A 25,203-nucleotide genomic window follows, 5' to 3' on the forward strand; every position below is an offset into this window, starting at 1 on the left:
CTCAGGGGGCCCCAGGTGACCCACCTCAGGGGCAGGACCAGGGTGTGTGTTGGGGTGGGGGACAGAAGGGGTTGGTTTTTCTCCCGGTTGTCGCTTTCTGGGTGGGACTAGGATCCCAGCGCGGCTGCACGGAAAGCAGCCGGGCTGTGCAAGGGCCCGCGCTTAGTTTGGGAATTCACCCTTGTGAAGGACCTGCCGGCCTCGGGGCGGAAGCTTCCCGGCAGCGCGGCGCTTGGCCGGGGCTCTGCCGACCGCAGGGGCCGTGGGTCGGCATCGGGGAAGACCCGGCCTCAGCCCGGCGCTCTCAGCAGCCCCGCACCCTCCGAGGGCCCGAGGCGCGCTCCCGCGGCTGCCCTCCCGGCCGGGACCGCGCCCCGGAAAAGCGGGGTTTCCGCTGGCGGGGGGCCCGCTGGCGGCTCCGAGAGGACGGGGCGGAGCGAGGAGGCCGGGGCGGCCGACGTCAGGGCTGCGCGGGCCGCTCGCCGACCCCCGGCTGCTCCCCCAGCCGCCCGCGGCGCGCGCCCACAGCCCGCGGGGGGCTCCCGGCGGCGGCGAGCCCGGGCCCGCCCCTCGGCGCCGGGCGGGGCCCTCCCGGGCACGCCCACCCAGTGTCTCGGCCGCGCGAGCCGCAACAGGCGGCGGCGGGCGAGCGCGAGGGCCGCGCGCCGCGAGGCCCCGCGCGTGCGTGCAGACTGGCTGGCTGCTCGCGCTCGGGCGGCGGGCTGAGGAGAAGCGCCGAACCCCCGCCGCGGGGGGAGCCTGGGAGCCGGCTCGGCGTCGCCTCGGGCCCCGTCACCCCGCGCCCCCGACCCGCTGGCGCGGCCATGGCGGAGCGCGCAGGGGCGGGCGGTGGTCCCGGAGGCGCCGGGGGCGGCAGCGGCCAGCGAGGCTCTGGGGTCACCCAGTCTCCTCAGCAGCCGCCGCCGACGCCGCCGCAGCAGCAGCAGCAGCAGCAGCAGGCGCAGCAGCCGACGCCCCCCAAGCTGGCCCAGGCCACCTCGTCGTCGTCGTCCACCTCGGCGGCGGCTGCCTCCTCGTCGTCCTCGTCCACCTCCACCTCCATGGCCGTCGCGGTGGCCTCGGGCTCCGCGACTCCCGGCGCCCCGGGGCCAGGCCGCACTCCTGCCCCGGTGCAGATGAACCTGTACGCCACCTGGGAGGTGGACCGGAGCTCGTCCAGCTGCGTGCCCAGGTGAGCGGCGGGCGGGGTCGGGCTGGGCAGGGCTGGCCGCGGGGCCGCGCCGCCGGGCTGGGTCTGGGCCAGGCCCTGCCTCCCCATCTCTGGGTCCCAGCGCCCCGGGAGCCGCTCCCCCTCCCCCAGCCCGCGTCCCGCTGCCCGGGCTAGCCTAGCGGGGCCTCCCCGGAGGGACCCGCCCTCTCCTGGTGGCCCCACCCTCGGCCTTGGCGGGGACCCCCTCCCCGCTGCCCAGGGCCTGTCTGTGGGGTCTGCGCGAATCTGGCCTTTCTGATGGGCAGTGTCCCTCCCCATCTCCCCGTCCCGTCCACCGGCTGCCCAGATGTGGTCAGGCTTTCTCCTGGCTGTTGAGAGATGCCAGGAAACTTGGCCTGTGCCCATCCTTCAGGTCCTGGAGTGACCCTCCTGGCTTCTTGTTGACCATGGGGTACACATCTTAAGCGTGGGACTCTCTGTTTAGTTTTTGGGTCCTTTCGTGTGTTTTTGGACCCCGTTCCTCCCCACGTAGAAACTTGGTCATACAGAGCCCCCAGAACGTGATAGCTGCAGCCAGTCTTGCTGGAACCCTGGAATTATCTGGGGGACTTAGGTGCCTGTGACAAAATAGGCTGAGGTCCTGCTCTGCCTCTCTGGGGACAGTGGGCTGAGCCTGGCCTGTGCCCACTTTTTACCAGGAAGTAGCGGGGAGTGGTACGATTGGGGTCTGTTGCCTTCAGGTCTTGCGGTCACTCATTTTGTAACTCGAGGTGGGCACAAGGGCTTGTAAGGGGAGTGAGGGGGCCTGGCAGGGCGCCACCTCAGCCGTTTTTCTCTGGTTCTGCCCTTCTGTGGCCCAGGATTCCATGCACAGAGCATGCAGAACTTGCTGGGAAGTTGGGAAGTTGTCTTCAGCCTGCAGGAGCCTCAGCCCTGTGACCCCCTCAGCTGCGTCCCCAGGGGAGGGGAGGGGTTCCAGCAGCATTGGAGTAGTTTTTTTTATTCTAGTTTTACTGTGTAATTTGCATGATGAAATATTATTTATTTCTGTTCTGAACAAGACATCTTTTGAAGTTTGTATAAACCATGTCGTAGGAGGCACCTCCAAAAAGTTTTTGCAAAATTGAAACTAAAGATAAGTTGATTCTGGTGATGTATATATGTATATATATGTGTGTATGAGGGGTCTTCAGAAAACGCATGGAAAATGTGCATTATGAAGAAACAGGGACTTCAAAAAATTTTTTGCAAATATGTTTATTTATTTGAGAGTTCTTTATTTTGAAGGAGTTAAAAAGCAAGAGGGACAGACATAGATCATCTTGGCTGGTTCACTCCCCAGATGGCCACAGTGGCCAGAGCTGGGCCAGGCCAAAAGCGTGAGCCAGGAGTTTTATCCAGGGCTCCCGTGAGTATTCAGGGTCCCAAGCGCTTGGGCCATCTTCCACTGCTTTTCCCAGACAGGAGGGAGCTGGATCAGAAGTGGAGCACAGGGTCAGAGCCGGTGTCCTTTGCAATGCTGGCATTGCAGGTGGCGACCTTACGTGATAAGCCACAACACTGGCACGTGTATGTGTTTTATTTATAACATGAAGATTTTCAGACACTGCTTTTAAAAAAATTTTAATTGGAAACTCATATTTACAGAGAGGAGGAGAGAGAGGCTTTGGGTCGTTCTCTACTGCTTTCCCAGGCCACAAGCAGGGAGCTGGATGGGAAGTGGGGCAGCCAGGACACAAATCTGCACCCATATGAGATCTCAGCACTTGGAGGTGGAGGATTAGCCAGTTGAACCATTGCAGTGCCCCCACCCCCAAATATATTAAATTTAGTTTCCATGAACTTTCTGAAGTTCCTTATATGTGCTGTCACTTAGGTGCTTTTTTTTTTTTTTCTTTAAAAATGTTCAGATTCTTAAAATTTTAACTTCACATTAAGTTGTGGAATTGTCAATGAAACTGACAGGTAGTGTTGCGTGGATGACCATGACCTGACTCTCCTCACAGACACTCACAGAAAGCTTCCTGTTTGTCTTGGCGTGAGCGGTAGAGCTGGCTGGCCCCCTCAGAAGAGACACACATGGGGTGCAGGTTGGGGCTCCGCTGGGCAGTGCCCACCCTCTTCTCGTCTCCACTCCTCTCTGGGCTCTGGGCCTCAGCGTTACTGCTGGCCATTCCAATCTCCTCTGGGTGGGCGCCCATGTCCTAGGCCTCTCCCAAGCAGGCCCTAGATTGTGGATCCAGGGCTAAGGGAGCATGAAAGCTGGTGGCGAAGATTTGGGGGTGAGCCATAGAGTGTGAGGAAGGCTGTATGTCTTTCCCCAATGCCTGTAGAATATAATTTGCTTAAGAAAAAAAATGACATTGCCTTTATTAGATATTTAAATAAAGGGGAGAGTTGTGGTTGTTTCTCAACCCTTAATAGCTATTAAATTTCCTTATAATCATAGTTTCTTTTTGGAAAGTTTTTATAGATGAATGGCATACCTACAATTGTTTTAAAATAAATTAGCCATTCATTGTCATTATAAAAAGAGATGTATTTATTTGAAGGGCAGAGTTGCAGAGAAAGAGGGAAAGAAACTTCGTCTGCTGGTCACCCCCACATGGACACAGAGCTGGAGCTGGGCCAGTCTGAAGCTGGGGGAGTGAGCTGATTTCAGGTCTCCCACACGCGTGCAGGACCATTCTGCTGCCGCTTCCCTTAGGTACATTAACAGGGAGCTGGATGGGAAGTGGAGCAGCCGGGACTTGAACTGGCACCCATAGGGCATGCTGATGCTACAGATGAAGACTTAACTAGCCAGTCCTCTTTCTTCAGGCTTGGTGTGTGGAGATCTTCCTTCATGTCTTGTCTTGTCTTGTCTTGTCTTCTCTTCTTTTCACTTCTCTTCTCTTCGCTTCTTTTCTTTCTTCCTTTTTTTCAGTTCCTGTAGATCACACAGACAGAAAAGTTGCCATATTTTATACAACCAGTATTTCCCCTGTGCTGTAAAAGTGATTGCTAAGCGGTAGCGGCCTTCCTTTGCCGCTCAGGGCAGAGCCTATTTGCATGTCCCTTTCAGCCTGTGTGCTTGGGGAAAGAGTGCCAGTTACCAGCCACAGTTCTCCTTATACCATGTTTGTGTGTGTGTCTAAGATTTATTTTTTTATTTATATTGGAAAGGCAGATATTCAGAGAGGAGAGATATCTGCTGCTTCACTCCCCAAGTGGCCTCAATAGCTGAAGCTGAGCCAATCCAAAGCCAGAAGCCAAGAGCTTCTTCTGGGCCTCCCACACCGGTGCAGGGTCCCAAGGCTTTGGGTCGTCCTCGACTGCTTTCCCAGGCCACAGGCAGGGAGCTGGATGGGAAGTGGAGCAGCTGAGACACGAACAGGTGCCCATATGGGGTGCTGGCTGTACAAGGTGAAAGACTAGCCTAAGCCACTTTGCCAGCCCCAACATGTTTTTTTTTTTTTTTAAATTTTAAAAGTGAATACTGAGGGGCCATTCTTGTGATTTAGTGAGCTATCACCTGCAGTACTGCCATCCCACATGGGCTTGGTTGGTGTCCTGGCTGCTCTACTTCCAGTCTGGCTCCCTGCTAATGGCCTGGGGAAGCAGTGGATGGTAACCCAAGTGCTTGGGCTCCTGCTGGCTGTGGGCAAGTTCCTCAGGGGGCAGGGAACCTGCTGTTGGAAGATCTCTTCCTCCCTCTGTCTGTAACTCTACCTTTCAAATACATAAACCTTAAACACACACACATAGATACTGAAAGGAAACGTTAGTGGGCGAAAGTGTTGGGCACAGCTGAGTTGGCGTGACTGGCCCACGGTGGGAGGCTGCTTTCTGGAGGGCTCCTTGGGGTGACCGTCCCTCACCGCGGCAGCACGGGGCAGGTGTCCCACTCTACGTTTGGACTGCACATCCGGACATTCTCTCCCTCATCTTTGTTTTTGTGTTGATTAGGAATGCTTTCAACCATGCATTTTAATGCATTTTAAACGGTATGGGTGAAGTAGAATGCATTTCTTAAATGATAGAGTCGAATCAAGTGCAAGGGATGGGAGCAGAGCGTGCTGGTGGCACTGCTGGTTTGTCCCTGGCATTAGAGGTCTTAAGACCAAGTGTGTGTCATAGGAGACCTGACTTTCACACGGTGAGGCTTGTAATGGGATATCCTCCCTATCAGGGCCATGCTATCCCTCCTCCCTATGGCTGCTCAGATTCCCAAAATGCACGAGAGAGTGACTGACCGCGTCCGGTGCGCGAATATCGATTCACAGGTCTCCTGGACACAGCAGTGGTTATGTGATTTCTCTCCATGGTAGTCCTGCAGATTCTTCACCAGGGCTGCCGTCAGGGAACGTGTGAGTTGGGTTGGGTCGGGGCTGTATCTCTTACTTCCCACCCTTGGCATGGTACCCCTGTTTGGGCCTGGACTCTGGAAGGTCTTGCGGGTTCAGTGAGGTGTGCTGGGTTCTCAGCCAGGCTTGTGTCTGTCCCATTCTGGAAGTCCTTGAGGAAGCTGCAGTAGCTTGGGAATGATGAGCAAGGGCTGGTGCTTCTCCAGCAGGAGGCCCGAGTGGAGCTGAGGTGCTCGAAGGAAGACAAGAGCTTGCCATGGCCCCAGGGCCGTGTGCTGAGAGCCCTCAGTGAGGTGGTCGGGTTCTGTGAGGTTTTGGGCCAGCCCCAGGCCCAGATCAGCATAACCGGGCCAGTTCCAGTGCCCCCCTCCCACTGGTCCCAGTGTACCTCTCTGGTCAGAAAACCAGAGGATGGTGTTAGCCTCAGCTCAAGGTGTCCCATGTGGTGAGCCTCCCCCAGGTTCTTGACCTTGGGAAGTCCAGGTAAATGGTGTGTTATCCCTTAGCTTAGATGATAACTTATAGAGAACAGGTTTTTTGTATTTTTTTTTTCCAAAGCTTTCCTTTTGATATTGAACCATGCCTTAAGATCATGGGGTGTTTTATCTTTTAAAATTGTACCCTTGGGCCCAGAGTGCTGGCTCAGGGCTAAATCCTTGCCTTGCATGCTTCAGGATCTTATGGGTCAGTTTGTGTCCTGGCTGCTTCACTTCCCATCCAGCTCCTGTTTGTGGTTGTGGACTAAAAAAGTATTCGAGGATGGCCCAAAGCCTTGGGTCCCCGTACCCATGTGGGAGACCTGGAAGAGGCTCCTGGCTCCTGGCTTTGGATCAGCTCAGCTCTGGCTGTTGAGGCCACTTGATGAGTGAACCAGCAGATGGAAGATCTTTCTGTGATGGGCGATCTTTCTGTCTCTCCTTCTCTCTTTATATCTGACTTTGCAATAAAAATAAATAAATCTTTAAAAAGCAAAATAAACAAAAAGCTATGCTGTCAGGGCCAACATTCTAGCATAGTGGGTAAAGCCACCATCTGCAATGCCAGCATCCACTGTGGGTGCTGGCTTGTGTGCCAACTGCTCTGTTTTGGATCCAGCTCACTGCTGATGGCCAGGGAAAAGCAGCAGGGAATGGCCCTTGTGTTTGAGCCTTGTCACCCATGTGGGAGACCTGGATGAAACCCCTGGCTCCTGGCTTCGGCCTTGCTCAGCCTTGGCCATTGCAGCCACTTGGGGAATGAACCAGTGGATGGGAGATCTCCCTGTTTCTCTCTCTCTGTATCTCTTTCAAAATAAAGAAATATTTTTTCTTTTGTGTTATTATCATCGTATTATCATTTTATGATACAGTTCCATAGGCCCTGGGATTTCCCCTCCCCCCGCCCCCCTCTTCTGAGTTCCTCCTGTATCATTACAATGTAAGTCCACCATTGCGGGCATGGACCGTGGCAGAGTGTCCAGCAGCCTACTGTCAAGACACATCCAACGGTTTCACAGGAGTCCATCCTCGATCCGGAAGTAGAGCTGCGCACTGCACCGTATCCTCCCATCTGGACATGTCAGTCTCCACCACACAGTCACTATTAATCCCCCCAAGTGAAGACCCACAAAACAAAACCAACAGCAGGAAGAAAACAGAAATTTACAGTGCCATGAAGCTAAGCAACATGCCGCTGGGTATCATGGTCTCCATTACAGTTACTATGCATCCCCTTAAATGAAAAGCCACAAAGTAAAATTAACAGGAAGAAAACACAGAAACTCCCAATGCCATGAGGTTAAATAACATGCTGCTAGATGGCTAATGTGTCGCTGAAGAAATGAGAGAGGAAATCAAGAACCTTCTTTTTTTTTTTTTTTTTTTAAAGATTTATTTTTATTATTTTTATTATTGGAAAGGCGGATGTACAGAGAGGAGAGACAGAGAGGAAGATCTTCCGTCCGATGATTCACTCCCCAAATGAGCGCAACGGGTCGATACTATGCCAATCTGAAGCCAGGAGCCTCTTCCGGGTCTCCCACGCGGGTGCAGGGTCCCAAAGCTTTGGGCCATCCTCGACTGCTTTCCTGGGCCACAGGCAGGGAGCTGGAAGGGAAGCGGGGCTGCCGGGATTAGAACCGGCGCCCATATGGGATCCTGGGCGTGCAAGGCGAGGACCTTTAACCACTTGCGCCACCGCGCCGGGCCCAAGAACCTTCTTGAAGAAAATGATGCTACTATATCATCTGAGTCATGAGAGAATTTAGTGAGAAAATGTGTATTGAAGAAATGAAGCTAAAACATCAAAATCCATGAGATGTAGTTTCCCTTGATCTTTTTTTATTGGTGAGATATGTCTCCTGTAGGAACAAATAGGTGAGTTGTGTGTTTTTTAAATCTAGTCTACTAATCTATGACATTCAATTGATGAGTTTAAGCCATGTACATTCAGAGTTAACATAAATAGGTGGTAATTTGGTCCTGTCATTTAGCAATGGATTGTTCATTGATTTAGTCTTGTGTTGTTTCCCGGGATGTTCTTTATATTTTTCTTTGTTTTTTGTGGGTGCTATTCCTTTTCTCATCTTTTTTTTTTAAAGATTTATTTATTTTTATTGCAAAATCAAATATACAGAGAGGAGGAGAGACAGAGAGGAAGATCTTCTATCTGATGATTCACTCCCCAAGTGACCACAATGGCCAGTGCTGCGCTGATCCAAAGCCAGGAAGCAGGAGCTAGGAACTTCTTCCAGATCTCCCACATGGGTGCAGGATCCCAAGGCTTTGGGCTGTCCTCAGCTGCTTTCCCTGGCCACAGGCAGGAAGCTGGATGGGAAGTGGAACTCCCGGGGTTAGAACTTGCACCCTATGGGATCCTGGCTGCATTCAGGTGAGGATTAGCCGCTACGCCACCACGCCAGGCTCTTCCTTTCTCATCTTGAAGTATCATGTGTAGGGCAGGTTTGGAAGAGACGTATTCTTTTAACTTTTCTTTATTGTGGAAGAATTTTATTTCATTTTCAAAGACAAAGGAAACCTTTGCTGGGTATGTTATCCTGGGCCAACAATTTTTTGCTTTTAGAATCTGGAATATGATGCTCCGTTTTCTTCTGGCCTGTAGAGTTTCCTGTGAGAGATCAGCTATGAAACTGATTCTCATTCTTTTACTTGTCAACTGATTTTTTTTCACAAGTACATTTAAGGATCTTTTCCTTATGTTCGATTGAAGAGAGATTAATTATCATGCTTCGTGGTGAAGATCGCTTTTGGTCAACCCTTTTAGGAGTTCTGTGCCCCTCTTGGATGTTGTTTCCAAATTCTTTCTCCAGATTAGGGAAGTTGTTTTTTTTTTTTTTAATTATTTCATTGAATACGTTTTTAAACTCAGCTTCTCTTTCTGTGCCTTCTGGAACTGCAACTCTTATATTTGGCCTTTTCATAGTCTGTTAATTCTATAATTTTTTTTTTTTTTTAGCTTGACCCAGCTGTTTCCAGCTTTTTGATTGTTTCTCCATTGTGACACAAAGTATCTTCCATTTCTGAGATTCTGTCTTCTGCCTTATTCATTCTATTATTGAGACTTTTCACTGAATTTTTAGTTGCTCTATTGCTTCCTTCATTTCCAATAATTAGGCTTGATTTTTTTCAGTGTTGCTATTTGCTGTGTGACATGTTTCTTAAATTCCTGCATGTGCTTTTCATTGTTGGTAAGAAGCTTTATAACAAGTGTTTTGAATTCTGTATCCCTCGTTTTCTCGATGTATTGCTCAGTTAACTCTGAGGTTGGCAAAGGTTTTTCCTCTTTTGCAGAGAAATCTTCAGTAATATTCTGTGCCTTTGTTTCCTCTTTTGGTCTTGGTCATTGTACTTCTGGTTATCAGATTCTTCTCCTTGGGGCAGGTTTCCAAGCTGTGTCACCCACAGGTCTGCAGTTGGATTTTACTTATTGTGGTTGGTACACTGTTCTTTGTTTGCAGTCACTTGTACCCACTCCCTCCAGTGAGTTTCAGATCTGGGTTCTTTTTTAAAGATTTATTTTATTTTTTATTGGAAAGGCAGATATACAGAGAGGAGAGACAGAGAGGAAGATCTTCCCTCCGATGATTCACTCCCCAAGTGAGTGCAACGGCCAGTGCTTGTGTCAATCCGAAGCCAGGAGCCTCTTCGGGGTCTCCCATGTGGGTGCAGGGTCCCAAAGCTTTGGGCCATCCTCGACTGCTTTCCTGGGCCACAGGCAGGGAGCTGGAAGGGAAGCGGGGCTGCCGGGATAGAACCGGCGCCCATATGGGATCCCAGGTGTGCAAGGCGAGGACCTTAACCACTGTGCCATCGTGCCGGGCCCCAGATCTGGGTTCTTATGTTAGGTTTCCACCATGGTCTCCGTAGCCTCAGCTCCTGGCTGAATACTCCACCTCCTGTGATCCACTGCTGTTGTTGCTCCGTTGTCTGTACTCCCTTCTCCCAATTCCAGTTCACGCAGTTCCCAGGATGATAGCGCATGTGCAGCTCACTGTTGCCCCTGCAGTTTCAAAGCCTTTGCCACACTGTACAAAATGGCACCTGATATACAACTCATGGAGTTCTTGATCTGCTGGCCGTTAGGTCTGGGGGTTACCTGGACCTTTCTTGGGTGGAACCTGAAGGATGCCATGTCATTGCAATTCACTGAGCCAGAAATGAGTTCACTCCAGCTCAGTGCATGCAAAACTGTCCCATAGCCATTGCCTCGCTACACAAGATGGTACCCGATTCTGTCTAGAGGGGGTTTGGCTGTGAAATCTACTCTGTTACTGCACCACATGTTTGGGATATGCTGTTCTGACTCTGCTCCTAGTCAGATAAAAAATAAATGAAATACCAGCAGGATGGATGTTCTTTGGGTTCACCTCCCAAGCTCCCACTGAACTCCCCTTCCCACCTTGTTGCTGGAGGAGTTGCATCCGCTGGTAGAGTTAAGATCACCACTAGCTGAATGCTGCTGGGGTATCAGTCACTGCAACACCACACTGTTGTCTCCACTGCTTTCCTGTGTCTGTCAGTCTCCAGGTGCCCCTCTGCTGTTGTTCTGTCCTCCTCTATTTCCTGGAATGTGCCCTCTCTGCTTCACCCTGGCTAATGTTTCTCCATCTGTTTAAACCTGTCCTCATCCTATCCCGCCATCTTGATTCTCCTCAAACTAAATAAATCTTAAATATACACAGATCTTGAAAAAAAAATTCTGATTAATACAGTAGCCACTCATCACATGTGGCTGTTTAGATCAAGTAAAATAAAACTTTAAAAAAATTTACTTCCTTGGTTGTACTCGCCCCATTTCATGTCACATGAATTGAATGTGGCTAGTGGCCTTTTTTTTTTTTTTAAATGTTTATTTTCATCTTCTGGGAAGGCAGAGCCACAGACACAGAGATGAGGTGTCGCACCCGCTGGCTCACTATCCACACACCTACGACAGCCATGGCTGGGCCAGTCTCAGAAGCCAGGAGTTCATCTAGGTTTTCCGCCTAAGTGGCTGGGGCACTTGAGCCAGCTCTTGTCTCCTCCCAGGCACACTGGCAGGAAACTGGATCGGAAGCAGGCTAGCTGGAGCTCAAGCCAAGCGAGTGGCAGCTGAGGCTGCTTGCCACCGTGCAGTGTGCAGATCCAGGACCTGCCCCAGGCCAGACAGGGCCTAGACTGTGCCACTGTTACAGAAAATTGCTTGAGTTTTTCTAGTTACTAATATTTGTGGTTCCAGGAGAAAACATTTACAAGCTCATCTCACGAGGGATTAATGTCCAGAATGTATAAGGAACTCAAACCACTTAATAGTAGAACAAACAGACTAAAATTGATTAAACATTTCTCCAGTGAGGATGTACAAGTGGCCAACAGGTTTGCTAAGAAAAGCACAGAGAGGCAGCGTCTCACCTGAGCTAGGTGCCTGCTAGCCTAAAGATAACAACTATGGAGAAAGAGGGACCATAGCACACTGCTTTTGCAGTGTAAGTGTGGCTGTTACAGCGGACAGTAGGAAGGCTCCTGAGAACCCTGGGAGTCAAAGGGCCCTGTGGCCCAGCTGTCCCACCAGGGCTGTATGGCCAAAGGGCTTGTCTGTTGCAGCCCTATTGGTTCACAGTTGCTCAAGTACGGGCAGATAAAAAGCTTCAGAAAATGTGGTGTCTTTGTTCAGTGAAATTTTAGTCATAAACAGCAATGAAATCCTGTACATTTGCAGCTACGTGGATGAAATTGAAGGATGTTATGTTGAATAGGGAAGGCTGGACCCAAAAAGACACCACCTGCGTGTTCTCATGTCCCTCTAGAAGCTGGGAAGGTTGATCTATGTAAGTGGAGGCTGAACACGGCATGCAAAAGAGAAGGGTGGCTTACTAGGGGCATGGTGTAGGTGGACAGGAGGAGCGCCTGTGGTCCACAGCTGTGGTGCACGTGTTTCAGAACAGTTGAAAGAGGACTTAGAAGGTTTCCAACCCAAAGAAATGCTAAATGATTAAGATGAGGTGTATGCTAATTGCCCTGATTAGATTGTTACATGATGTCTGCATGTATGGGAATGTCACACTCTGCTCCCAAGATATGTCCCACTGCCATACATCCCTCTCTGTAACCGCCTTTGGAATAAAAATAAATACTAATAACAGTGAGAACCTGTTACGAGTTGTGTCTGTCTGGTGTGTCTGTGCTGGGGTCTCTGGATATTTGCCTCCAGGAATTCCCTGAACTCCCCTCCACACCCCCACCAGCTGGAGACGTTTCTCTTGATTTATTTTGCTTTGTATCCTTTTGTTCTAATAAATCCTAGCTATGAGTGAAACTGATAAAATGATTTGTTCCTATTCATTTATTTAAAATATTTTTGTCCTCTTCCAAATTATTTTGAAATATGCCTTTCCTTTATTATTTCAAGGGCCCATTGGTTTTCTTTCCTTTTCTTTTCCCCTCTTTAATCATTGATCCTGGCCTGGGACTGGTGAATTGTGATGTAGCAGGGTAAGGCTCCACTTGGAAGCTGACATCCCATAAAGGACCTGCTTCAGTTTTGGCTGCTCCATTCCCAGTTCAGCTCCCTGCTAATGGCCTGGGAAAGCAGGGGAAGATGGCCAAAGTGCCTGAGCCCCTGCACCCATGTGGGAGACCCGGAAGAAGCATGGCTGTCCAGGGAAGGAACCAGCAGGTGAAAGATGTCTGTCTGTCCGTCTATCTCTCCTCCTCTCTCTCTAACATTAGTAAAGACTAGTGTTAAAACAGTAAGCATTGGTATTGCCTGGCTAGCTCTACCTCAGTTATTCTGACAGTTGACAAAAACAACCAGAGGTACTGACTCCAAAATGATTTTTTAAAAAGATTTGTTTATTTCACTTGAAATTGTGAGAAATTGTTTATCTGTTGGTTCACTCCCAGTGGTGGCAACAGCAGAGCTGAGCCTGTCTGGAAGACAGGCGCTTCTTCTGGGTCTCCCCGGTGGGTGCAGAGCCCCGAGCACTTGAGCCATCTCCCTCCGTCTGGGTGGGAAATAGAGCAGCCGGGACATGAACCATTGCCCACATGGGATGCCGGCGCTGTAGGCGAGAGCTCGGTGTGCTATACCATAGCTCCAGGCCCTCCAAAAATGATTGTTACACTTATATTTTTAGATTTTTAGGGATTGTATGTGGTTAAACTTTTTTTGAGTGATTTCTAAAATTTGTACAGTAGATGTATCATATCTAGTAAATCCTTTTATAAGGCTTATCTGAAAGGTAAAGTACACACATATATACAGATTGATCTTATGTCTGCTGGTTTGTGCCCCAGATGACTGTAGCAGCCAGATCTGGGCCAAGCAAAGCCGGGAGCCTGGAACTCCATTCCAGTCCTCAGTGTGGGTAGAAGGAGCCCTGTCCTGTTGCCTTCCCGGATGTGTTCACAGGGAGCCCAATCAGAAGCAGCACAGTGAGGCCTGGACTGGCACTCTGATATGGGCTGTTGGTATCGGAAGCAGCAGTGGCTTATCCCACTGTGTCATAACGCTGGCCCCAATAAACACTGCTTTACAAGTACTGACTCGGAATCTAGCATACTAAATACAGTCGGACTGTATAATTCAGAGCAACGAACTTTATGAGTTTTAGATTGTAATGCTATTTTAAAAATACAAATTGCATGAGGCACTGGATGGATGGGAAGATGGGCACCAAAACTGTACTCTACCCATTAGTTTGTTCATCTTTAGGTTTTTAAAGATTTATTTACTTAACTTGATGGGTTATTGGCTAAATCCTTGCCTTGCATGTGCCAGGATTCCATGTGGGTGCTGGTTTGTGAACCTGCTGCTCCACTTCCCATCCAGCTCCCTGCCTGTGGCCTGGGAAAGCAGTCAAGGACGGCCCAAAGCCTTGGGACCCTGTACCCACATGGGAAATCCAGAAGGAGCTCTTGGCTCCTGACTTTGGATCGACTCAGCTCTGGCTGCAGTGACCACTTGGGGAGATCTTTCTGTCCTCTTTGTAAATCTGCCTTTCAAATAAAAATAAATAAATCTTAAAATTCATTTACTTAATTTGAAATAGTTACAAAGACAGAGTCAGAGAGAGAGATCGATCTTCTATCTGCTGGTTCACTCCCCAGAGAACTGCAATGGCCATGGCTGAAACAGGCTGAAGCCAGGAGTTTCACATGGATCTCCCACAGGGATGGCAGGGACCCAAATATTTGGGCCGTCTTGTGCTGCCTTTTTCAGGCCATTAGCAGGGGCCTGGATGGAACACAGAGCAGCTAGGACATGAACCCTCAGCGCACATGGGATGCCGGCCTTGTAGGCCATAGCTTTATCCATGATGTCACAACACCAGCCCACGTTCATCCTCACCAATCGCAGAACTAGTGAATGGAGAATGTTGTGGACGGGATGAGGCAGAGAGCATGACGGTGTAGATATGTCTGCTTTCTGCCTAGTCTGACTGTGTAGATTTATTTTAAACTGTGAAGGTTTCGTTGTTGTTTTCAAGATTTTTTTTTTTTTTAATTGGAAAGGCATATATATAGGGAGGAGATACAGAGAGGAAGATCTTCCATCCGCTGGTTCACTCTCCAAGTGGCTGCAATGGCCAGAGCTGAGCCAATCTGAAGGCAGGAGCCAGGAGCTTCTTCTGGGTCTCCCACGCCGGTGCAGGGTCCCAAGGCTCTGGGCCGTCCTTGACTGCTTTCCCAGGCCACAGGCAGGGAGCTGGAAGGGAAGTGGAGCAGCCAGGACATGAACTGTTGCCCATATGGGATCCTGGTGCATACAAGGCAAGGATTTAGCCACTAGGCTGTCATACCATACCCTGTTGTAGTTGTTTTTTGGATGAATCAAAGGTTAGATTGTTTTTAATTTAACTCTGTCTTCAGTTTTCCTAAATCTTGAATACAGTTCCTCCTTCTCTGTGAGTAATTTCCCTGTCCCTTCCGGTGGGCTTGGGTTCCATTCGTGCTCCCAGCACTTGCAGGACTTGGAGTCCTATAAGCTGGGTAGTGCCCGTGGCTCATTTGGCAGAGGTATGTTTTAGGACTGTGTGCACCCTAAGAAATTTCACTGTGGGTGATTCACTGTATTTTTGAGTGACCGGACAGAGGAACATGCAGGCATGGGAGAAGAGAGGTGTTAGCCGAGTCTCCCACCACAACGCCTGTCGCTGTCTCTGCAGGCGGGGCCGTGGCTTCCGATGAGAGCCTGCCTCTCAGAGCCTCGTGAGCAGGGCTCCTGGTATCTGGTGGGTAGAGTTGGATTTGTCTCCAAGGAATTTTAGACTGGCTTTTATGGTTAGTTATAGAAAAAAAATGTTTTTTTCAGTTCTTCAAAGTGTATGTTTGTGGATCTGTGTGTTTCAGTTTCTTTTTATGTCTCTTCACAGGTGGTCTGTAGCAAGTTTTGTGTTTGCTTTTTAGTAGCTTAGACCCCAGAGGACTTAGGACCTCAGTGGTCACGTGTTAGGTGTCCCCTCCACTCTGACCTCCTGGCTGAAGAACTCTGGGCGGCTTAAGCCTTAGGCAGCAGTCTCTTCTGTTTTCCGCTCCCACACGCATTGCACCTGTGAAGGTAGGCCAGCAAGTTCATGGAAAGCTGGACTCCAAAGGGAAGTTTATTTTGGCGCCAAGCAAACAAAAACCAAAACCCCAAGAAAAACCATGTGTCCTCATCTGTTGGTGAACCTGCGTGTCCTTGGCCACCCTGTCTTTCCAGACAGCCACGCCTAGTGACAGCTGAATCTGTCCCACAAGGAGCAGGTCACACCATCCCCTCCCCTCAGTGTGACCTTCCAGGTCATCTAGTCAGCAACCCAGCTGCCGCCTGCCCCAAGTGAAGCCCTTGATTACAGGAAGTGTGCAGTCAGGGCCGTGGGCGGGGGTGGGGAAGATAAGAGACCCTCCCAGATAGCTTTCCGGCCCACTTAGAATAAAACCGCTTTTTGTGGCTTGGGAGAGGTTTGTTCACCCCTGTGGTTCCTTCTGCTCCTTCTGCTCCATGCTCTGGGCAAACTGTGCGAGGGAGGTGTGGTTCTCCCTTAAGGCTTTCACACTTGCTGCTTCCTCGAGCTCGGATGCTCTTCCGGCATCATGTGCCTGTCCACCCTCAGCGATGCTTTGGATCTTGGCAGCCTTACCTGCACAGCCTGTCCCGGAAGTTCATGAAGCATCTTTGCGTTTACTACAGTAAATGTGTTCATTCCTTTTAGTCACTTTGTAGGCGCTCAGTATACCATTGTCAGTTAGTGACACTGATTTTCATGCAGCAGTGCCCGTTTATGTGTCATGGTTATTGAACAACTCTCTCTTGGCCCCGGTGCATCTGCTTCAGCACTGTTTATTGAGGTCTCTGTGTTGGGCACTGAACCAGGTGCTGAGGAAACAGTAGCAGACAGCTCAGCCATGTCACTCCTCTCCCAGAGTGTGGGTTCCGGCAGTGCAAGACAGGTGGCAAACCATCAAAGAATCAGGTCTGAAACAAGTGGCCGGGTAGGAAAGCAGGGTGGGGAGTTGGGAGTGCTGGGGCTGGTCAGGCAGTGCCGATGCGCAGTACGCGGCTGCTGCCATTGCTGTCTCGTGCAGAGTCTTCCTCTCTGAAGGGAAGTGAAGGCCATGGGAGGCCGCGGCGTTTCTGGAAGACCTCGCTGTGCCCAGGTGACTGCAACTGGGATTTGTCTGATGCCCCGGGCCCTGGCTGTTTCTCCTGGCTGCTGCCCGCCATGCAGGGCCTTCTTCTGCACGCTGGAAGCTCAGCAGCCTGCTCTGTCCCCTTCCAACAGCCAGAGGCCGTGCGGCCCAGTAGCTGGGTAATGCGGCTTCTTCACCTTCTGCCATTTGTGTGACCTTGGGCGAGTTACTTCACCTCTCCCTAAAGCAGACACAATGACTGGGCCAATCTCAAAAGGTTATCGCAAAGATTAAGTGAGATTAATACGTGCTAATTGCGTATATAGCTCCCTGGGAGCACCGAGTAAATATTAGCTATTGCTAATTTCTCTTGCCAGTTCCATTTCTCTGTACAACCATGCCCCGTTTTTCCCCCAATAAAACCTATGAACACCTCTGGACTCGGGGAGCTCCCCTGATCTGGGCGGGACCACCAGGCATGGGTCCTTGCAGCCCTCCCAGCCAGTCAGACCAGTCAGTCAGGCACACTCTGCTTGTCCCAATCCTGTTTCTACATCCTGCTGCTTGGCGAACGGAAGAGAGCGTGCAGCCCCGCCTGCTGACCGCAGCTTTGTTTTGCGCCAGCCTGAGTTGACAGCTTCCCCGTTGTACCTGCTGACTTCTTGGCTTGGGCTTGGCAGCGGCCAGCCTCCCACCCGAGAGCAGCTGGACCGGTTTACAGTCGCTTGCTGCCAGTAAAAGCAGAGCTGCTCCTTAGGGCGTGGAGATGTAAATGGAGCCGTGCCTTTGTCTGTTTTGCTTCAGTTTCTCTATTTTTTTTTTTTAAGATTTATTTATTTTTATTGCAAAGTCAAATATACAGAGAGGAGGAGAGACAGAGAGGAACATCTTCCATCCGATGATTCACTCCCCAAGTGAGCGCAATGGCCGGTGCTGTGCCGATCTGAAGGCAGGAGCCAGGAACTTCTTCCATGTCTCCCATGTGGATGCAGGGTCCCAAGGCTTTGGGCCGTCCTCGACTGCTTTCCCAGGCCACAGGCAGTGAGCTGGAAGGGAAGTGGAGCTGCTGGGATTAGAACCAGCTCCAGTAAGGGATCCTGGCGCGTTCAAGGTGAACACTTTAGCCACTAGGCCACCAAGCCAGGCCGCAGTTTCTCTGTTTTTGTGTCTTATCACCTGGACCCTACTCTGTGGGGAGGAGTTGGTATGGTGGTGCCCCTCCTGGAAACCGCTGGGCCTCCTGTAACGGCACCAAGGCTTGTCTTTCCATTTTGACTGGGAATCTACAAATAGATCCATGTGTTCACTTACGGATGTGTGAAACCAGATTTACCTTCCTGGACTGCAGTGAGAAGCTTGGGGTGGGTGTTGGGGCTTAATGAAGAATGGGGGGAATGTCAAAGGACTTACGCTTTCTTTGTTTATGAATAGATGTGACTGTGTCCCAATAAACTTTTCAAAAAAAGATTTATTTTTATTTGAAAGATAGAATTACATAAAAAAGGAGAGATCTTCTGTCTGCTGATTCACTCTCTAAACTGATTCAGCAGTTGGAGCTGGGCTAGTCTGAAACTAGGAGCCAGAAGCTTCTTTGGACTTGCCGACAAGGATGCAGGGACCCACACTCTTGGGCCATCCTTTGCTTTCCCAGGCCATTAGCGGGGAGCTGGATTGCAAGGGGAAGCAGCCAGGACTTGAACTGACACCTGTAAGGGATGCCGGTGCCACACTTGAGGCGTAGACTGCTCCGCCATGGTGCTAGCCTCATCTGCCTTTTAGCCATGACTGAATGGTTGAGTATGAGGTGAAGAAAAATCCGCCATATAATCTGAGAGTGGGAGACTTGCAGCTGAATGTCTGCTTTGCTCCAGCTGTAGGTTGAGCTTCAGAGGAGGAGAGACTGGGCTGATTGTCTAGTCACCCTGCTTGGGAGATGCTTAGAGCCATGGAGCACCCCGTATGCCTGCACTAGGGAGCTGTGGTTAGTAAACAGAGCCCTGTGTGCTCGCAGTCTGGGTGCTCACCTCTAGGCAAGCTGCTTTTTCTCCTTGATATTTTAAAGCAAGGATGACTTGTATTTTTTTTTAACCTCATTGATTTGTTATGAAGAGAATAAAATATGTATCAGGTAGTTGAGCATCTGATTTCATATAAATCAGTGGAAATCGTCAGTGATGGAGTGGTACCTCTCCTGTTGTGGTCCTGGCTTCTTATGAGTTGCTGTCATCATCTTCACAAGCAGGTTTTTGTTGGGTGCTCCGGGCTCATAGACGGTGGCGTGGTCTGTGGTGGAGTAACGTAGACACCTCGCAGTGGAAGATCGAGGAACACGGTCTGTAGTGTTCTGTTGTCTTTGGCACGCGCCACTTTTGCTGTGGATGAAAATGAATAAACAACTCTGGAACCAGGGTCCCTCTGGGAGTGAGGAAACTCCTGGGGCTGTTAATGGGTTTAATCACGTTTCCTCTCTACCACCAAGATGTGCAGTAAAGCTGTTCATGCCCTGGCCTTTAATGGGAGAATTGTTCATTAAATGCATGTTGATGTTATTGCTTGTTTTTATTACTTGTGGACTCTCCTCAGTCTTTCCTTTAAAACACATGTGGCCCATGGCGAAGCCGTGAGTGAGCGTGTTAGTGAGGGAAAGAAGGAAGCAAGGGGGACGGTGGGCAGCAAGTACTGAGCTGTGGTCCAGCAAGTCCTCACGCGGTGTTACCATTATGCCAAGTGAATGTGACTGGAAGGACTGTCCTGGCAGAGCGAGTAGGACGTACTGGTGGGTTCCAGGAGCATCCAGGGGACCTGTGGGGCTTCAGCTTTGATCTTGGGAAGGGAAGCCATCTCCAGGGGTCCGAGCCTGGAGAGAGCTGTGACAGTGTTTCTAAGTGTGCCCAGTGCCTGTGAGGTGGCAGGGCTGGAGCAGAGCACAGGGGGAGGGAGGGAGGCCGCTGGGCCGATGGTGGCTTTGGGCTGTTCCTGTTGCTGACAGAATGCTTAGATTCCAGGTAGCCCTTCAAGCCTAAAGAGGTTGCTTATGCATTTGTTTTTTTTTCTTAAGATTTATTTATTTTTACTTGAAAGCTTGATATACAGAGAAGAGAAGAAACAGAAATATCTTCTGTCTGTAGATTCACGCCCCAAGTGGCTGTAATGGCTGGTGCTGAACCGATCTGAAACTAGGAGCCCGGAGCCTTTTCTGGTTCTCCCACGCAGATACAGAGTCCCAGGGCTTTAAGACGTCCTCGACTGCTTTCCAGGTGCACCAGCAAGGAGCCGGATGGGAAGTAAAGCAGGCCACGTGGGATGCTGACGCTGTGGGCAGCAGCTTTACGTGCAGTGCCACTACATCAGCCCCCTTACTGAATCTGAGTCCTAGTGAGTGACAGAGCCAACTCTGCTGCTTGTCATTAACTAGAAATGTTTCTTTGAGTTTGTTGGATAATGAAATAACTGATAGGTTGGCATCTAATGTTGTTTTAAAAATGTAAACAAATTTTTTTAGATTTATTTTTTAAAAAATTCTTATTGGAAAGGCAGATATACAGAGAGGAGAGACAGATCTTCCGTCCGATGATTCACTCCCCAAGTGAGCGCAACAGCCGATGCTATGCCGATCCGAAGCCAGAAGCCTCTTCCAGGTCTCCCACGCGGGTGCAGGGTCCCAAAGCTTTGGGCCGTCCTCGACTGCTTTCCCAGGCCACAGGCAGGGAGCTAGATGGGAAGCGGGGCTGCCGGGATTAAAACCAGCCCATATGGGATCCCAGGCGTGCAAGGCGAGGACCTTAACCACTGCGCCATTGCGCCGGGCCCTGTAAATGATTTTTTTAAAGACTTATTTATTTCACAGAGTTACAGAGCTGGGAGTGTGGTGTGGTGGGGTGGGGACATACACACACACAGCGAGAATCTGAGTCTTGTATCTGCTGTTTCACTCAATGGGCTGCTCGTGCTGCTGGGCCAGGTGAAAGCCAGGAACCAGGATCTTCATCTGGGTGTTCCTTTGGGGTGTAGGGGCCTAAGCAATGGGATCATGTTTTGCTGCTTTCCTAGGCGCGTTAGTGGGGAGCTGGACTCAAGGACTCCAGCTGTGGCTTGAACTGGTATCCCCTGTGTGATGCCGGCATTGCAGGCCACGGCTTACCTTGCTACACCACAGCACTGGCCCCACAGATGATTTTTTTGCTCTAGCCGCAGTGAAGCTGTCAGAGCAGCTGGGACTCAACATCCCTGGTTATCCTGCGGTCACTCTTGCCTGTGAGCCATCTCCACTCTTACGTGATGATTTTGGGGCCAGTGCTGACTCGAGTCTACATGCTTCGCCACGCAGTGAAAGCCAGAAGCACCTCTGTGGGGTGGCTGGCTTGCCATGCTTTCTGCAGCTGCTCTGCAAGGAGGAGCTTGTCTGTGCCATCTTGAAGGTGGAGCTATTTTTGAAAGGGAGCAGGAAGATAATGGAGCCCTGGGCTTGGGAGTGCCGCCTCGGCTCTCACAGACCCGGAGAGACTGGGCTGCCACCCACCCGAGGGCTCCTGCAGCCCTCTCCCCTGTTCTGCTTACCGGGTGGATTAGGCTGAGGGTTGGTCCACTTAGGTAATTACTCTTGAAATGGCATCCTCCTTTATGTTTTTGATGAGTGCGTTGCTGGGGGTCTTTTATGTGGGCAGCATAAAATAGAACAGTTACCAAATTCGGGAATCAGTACTCCCTTTGTGATTTTTTAGGAGCAGTTGATGATTTGCCACCGATGGTTAATCTTAGAGGAGTCAGACTCCAGGCCCCTGTTCTGTCCTGAAGTGAATTTCCCACATAATAAAACGCAACACCTCTGCAATGGAAACGTGAATTCTCAAATATTAAGTGCTCCCGGCTCCTCAGAGGCCACAGCTGTCAGGTGATTGCAGGCACACAGCTGTTCTTGTGAGCGGGACACTGAAGGGATTGATCCAGGTCTGTTGCCTTGGCGACTCTGATGAGATGTTGGCAATGCCATTGGTGCTAGGATGTTTCAGAAATGGCAATAAATCTGCTTAAAGAAATTGCAGTCTTGTCCATGATTCACATGGATAAATTCAGAATATGGAAAATGGTGAAAAAAAAATACCTTTATGTCTCTTGAAATCTCATTAGATCTAGACCTGGGATATTAGAAATCTTTTTTACTTTACTACCTGTAGGTTTTGCAGGGCCAAAGGTAAGTCTATCAGAAAGCTGATACAATTCAAACCGCTGGGCTCAGCCCATGCGCAGGCTCACCTCTGTTTCTTTCTTTTCCTTCTTCCCCCTTTTTTTTTTGAGATTAATTATTTTATTCAAAGTCAAAGTTACAGAGAAAGAGGGAGAGAGAGGGAGGAAGGGAGGGAGGAAGTGCTTCCACCCCTCAGTTCACTCTGCATGTGGCCACAGTGGGTGGGGCTAGACCAGACTGATGCCCAGAGCTGGGAACTCTGTCCAGTTATACAAATGGGTAGCAGAGGTCCAGGTCATGGGGCTATCACCTGCTGCTTTCCCAAGTGTATTAACAGGCCACTGGATTAGAAGCAGAGAAGCTGGGACTCAGATGACAGTGTCAGCCATGGCTTGCTGAATCAATCAAACAATTAATTAATTTTAAAATAATCTTACATAGTTGATTAGGGTACAAAGGGTCAAGGGCTGCAGAAAAGTGGATACACCATTGTTTACACACTAATATCAAGCCCCACCCAACCTCCCACCCATTCCAGGCCCCCAGTGTGGGGCATGTTCTGAGGGTCTTGCTCAAGCAGTTTTGATAGTTCAATAGTTCTGAATTGCTGCCAATCTTGTTGCTCTAAGCACGATGAAATCTCTTCAGAATCCACTGGCTCACATAGTCTCTTCATGGTTGGGGTTCTGGAATCAGCAGTTCAGTTGGAGGGATCCCCAAAGAAACTTCATCTGAGGTGATCCCAGGTCTGATTCTTGTGTGTGCTTGCTGGTACAGGGGCCGGCACCAACCGTCGCCCCAATCAGCTTATGCACATGCTGGTTGTTGCAGTTGCTGGGTCAGTTCTGTTTCCAGCCCTATCTTCCACGCGAACCAATGGGTGTTGCAGTCCAGCTCAATACTGCCCACTCTATACTCAGCCCTTACTCAAATCAGTGGGAGCTGCAGCCTAGTTGGGGCAACTCCCCATAATCCCACCTACCCTGGTTCCCATGCTTGTCAGTGTGTACCGCAGACTTGTTCAGTCTGTCCGACATCCCATTTAGCTCTTGTACATGTCAATGGGCATTGAAGCCTAGTTCAACCCAACCAGCCCTACTGTCCAGCCCATACACTTGCTGTTGGGTGCCTTTCTGTCTAGCCACCCCTGCCCCTGTCCTGGTTTTCGTGCCCTCCAGTGGGAGTGGTAACCCAAGAGGGAGTGCCCACTATCTCCCTACTAGGCCACTCCCACTCCCGGATTATGCACTCTCCAGGTGGTTCTGGAGTTTAACTTGACAGATTTAGCCCCCAATGCCAGCCTGTGCCAGGCTTGTTGAATTTTTACAAACAGAATGTGCCCAGCTCCTACAATGAGATACAGAACCCTAGCCTGCACCCCCAGCACACGACTGCACCCTCTTCTGATCACTGCCATTCCCTTTCCCTGTCCTCCATAGGGAAGCAGCACCACGGCTGCCAGCAGCACCAGCTAGGTCTGTCCGCTGTTGTACTTTGTTCATCTGGGCTCCATTTCTACTTCCGCTGTTGTACTTTGTTCATCTGGGCTCCATTTCTATGCTCCACACCGTGTTTATGTGACTCATCCTCATAGTAGCTTGTGGTTTTTGGTTGTTTAGTATTTCATCGAGTGACTAGATGGCTGACCATGGCCACATAGGAGATTTCCAGTTTGGTGCTAACCCCTACCCCATCTCTCTCAGATATTTTCATATATATACTCCTTTCTTTCTTTCTTTCTTTCTTTCTTTCTTTCTTTCTTTCTTTCTTTCTTTCTTTCTTTCTTTCTTTCTTTCTTTCTGTCTGTCTGTCTGTCTTTGAAAGGCAGAGTTATGGAGAGACAGGGAAACAGAGAGAAAAGAAGCCTTCCATTTGCTGGTTTGCTCCTGGCTGCAATAGCCAGGATTAGGCCAGGCTAACTCCAGAAGCCACTTCCATGTTTCCCATATGAATGGCAGAGGGACAAGGACTTTAAAAAAATTTTTATTTTATTTTATTATTTTTATCAGAAAGCCAGATACATAGAGGGGAGGAGAGACAGAGGGCAATGATCTTTCGTCTGATTCACTCCCCAGTGGTCCCAATGACCAGGGCTAAGCTTATTTGAAGCCAGGAGCCAGGAACTTTTTCCGGGTCTCCCATGCAGGTGCAGGGTCCCTCTCCACGGCTTTCCCAGGCCACAAGCAGGGAGCTGGATGGGAAGCGGGGCTTTCAGGTTAGAACTGTTGCCCACATGGGATCCCGGCATGTCAAAGATAGGACTTTAGCTGCTAGACCACTGCTCCGGGCCCAGGTCCACAGACTTTAACCCTTGCTGCTTTCCCAGGTGCATTATCAAGGAGGTGGATTGGAAGTGGAGCAACTGGGACTCAAACTGGTGCCCATATGGAATGCCAGTGCTGCAGGCCGTGGGCTTAATTCACTGTGCCCCAGCATTGGCCCCAATACTCGGCCAGCACTGGTCCCAGCACTCGGCCCAACACTGGTCCCAGCACTGGTCGCACCACTTGGCCCAATCCTCCACCTGTTGAGTAGATTATCGGGGGTGGGCTTGCCGGATTGTAGAGCTCAGGGTAACAATTTCGGGATGTCCTCTTGTTCCATCCTGCCTTGTCCTTTCATTTCAGATGTTCTAACTACAGAAGTGGTGCTCAGTGTTTTTTGTAAAAAAAAAAAAAAAGATATATGTATTTACTATATATATATAGTAAAATATATATTTTTTGTAAAATATATATATATATATTTAACTTAAAAGATACTGTTGAGAGAAAGGGAGATATATCTTTCATCTGCTGTTTCATTCCTCATTGACTTCAATGACCAGAATCTGGATGGGCTAAAGCATGAGGCAGGAGCTTCCTCTGGCTCTCCCATGTGGATACAGGTGCCCAAGCACCTGGGCTATCTTATGATGTTCTCACAGATGCACCAGCAGGGAGCTGGATTAGAAATAAAGGAACTGATTCTAGAAATGGTGCTCACATGGGATGCAGCATTGGCCCCAAGAACTTGGTGTCTATTGGTCATCCAGAGAAGCCACTTCTGTGAATTGTCTGTTCAGGATATTTGCCCATTTTTCTCTTTTGGGTTCTTTTTTTTTTTTTTTTTGAAAGATTTTATTTTTCTTGGAAAGGCAGATATACAGAGGAGAGACAGGAAGACCTTCCGTACGATGGTTCACTCCTCACGCGGCCGCAATGGCCAGAGCTGTACTGATGCAAAGCCAAGAGTCTAGAGCTCCTCCGGGTCTCCCACGTGGGTAGAGGGTCCCAAGGCTTTGGGCCGTCCTTGACTGCTTTCCCAGGCCACAAGCAGGGAGCTAGATGGGAAGCAGGGCTGCTGGGATTAGAACCAGCTCCCATATGGGTTCCCGGCGTGTGCAAGGCAAGACTTTAACCACTAGGCTAT

The 25,203-nt window shown here is 49.9% G+C and overlaps 1 protein-coding gene across 2 annotated transcripts in view; it reads left to right on the top strand.

Annotated features, from left to right (window-relative positions):
- Positions 1–598: 598 nt before the first annotated feature.
- The window catches only part of PACS1 (phosphofurin acidic cluster sorting protein 1), a 130,832-nt gene continuing 106,227 nt past the window's right edge, over positions 599–25,203 (top strand). The window contains exon 1 of one of the 2 annotated variants that reach the window (XM_040971024.1): positions 599–1,192. In XM_040971024.1, coding sequence (XP_040826958.1) covers positions 825–1,192 — 368 coding nt within the window. In that variant the 5' untranslated portion in view covers positions 599–824. The remainder of the gene's footprint in view (positions 1,193–25,203) is intronic. The other variant, XM_040971025.1, reaches the window with a different exon arrangement.

This window comes from Ochotona curzoniae, unplaced genomic scaffold (genome assembly GCF_017591425.1).
Source record: "Ochotona curzoniae isolate NIBS_2020 unplaced genomic scaffold, NIBS_Ocur_1.0 scaffold_4937, whole genome shotgun sequence".
NCBI lineage: Eukaryota > Metazoa > Chordata > Mammalia > Lagomorpha > Ochotonidae > Ochotona > Ochotona curzoniae.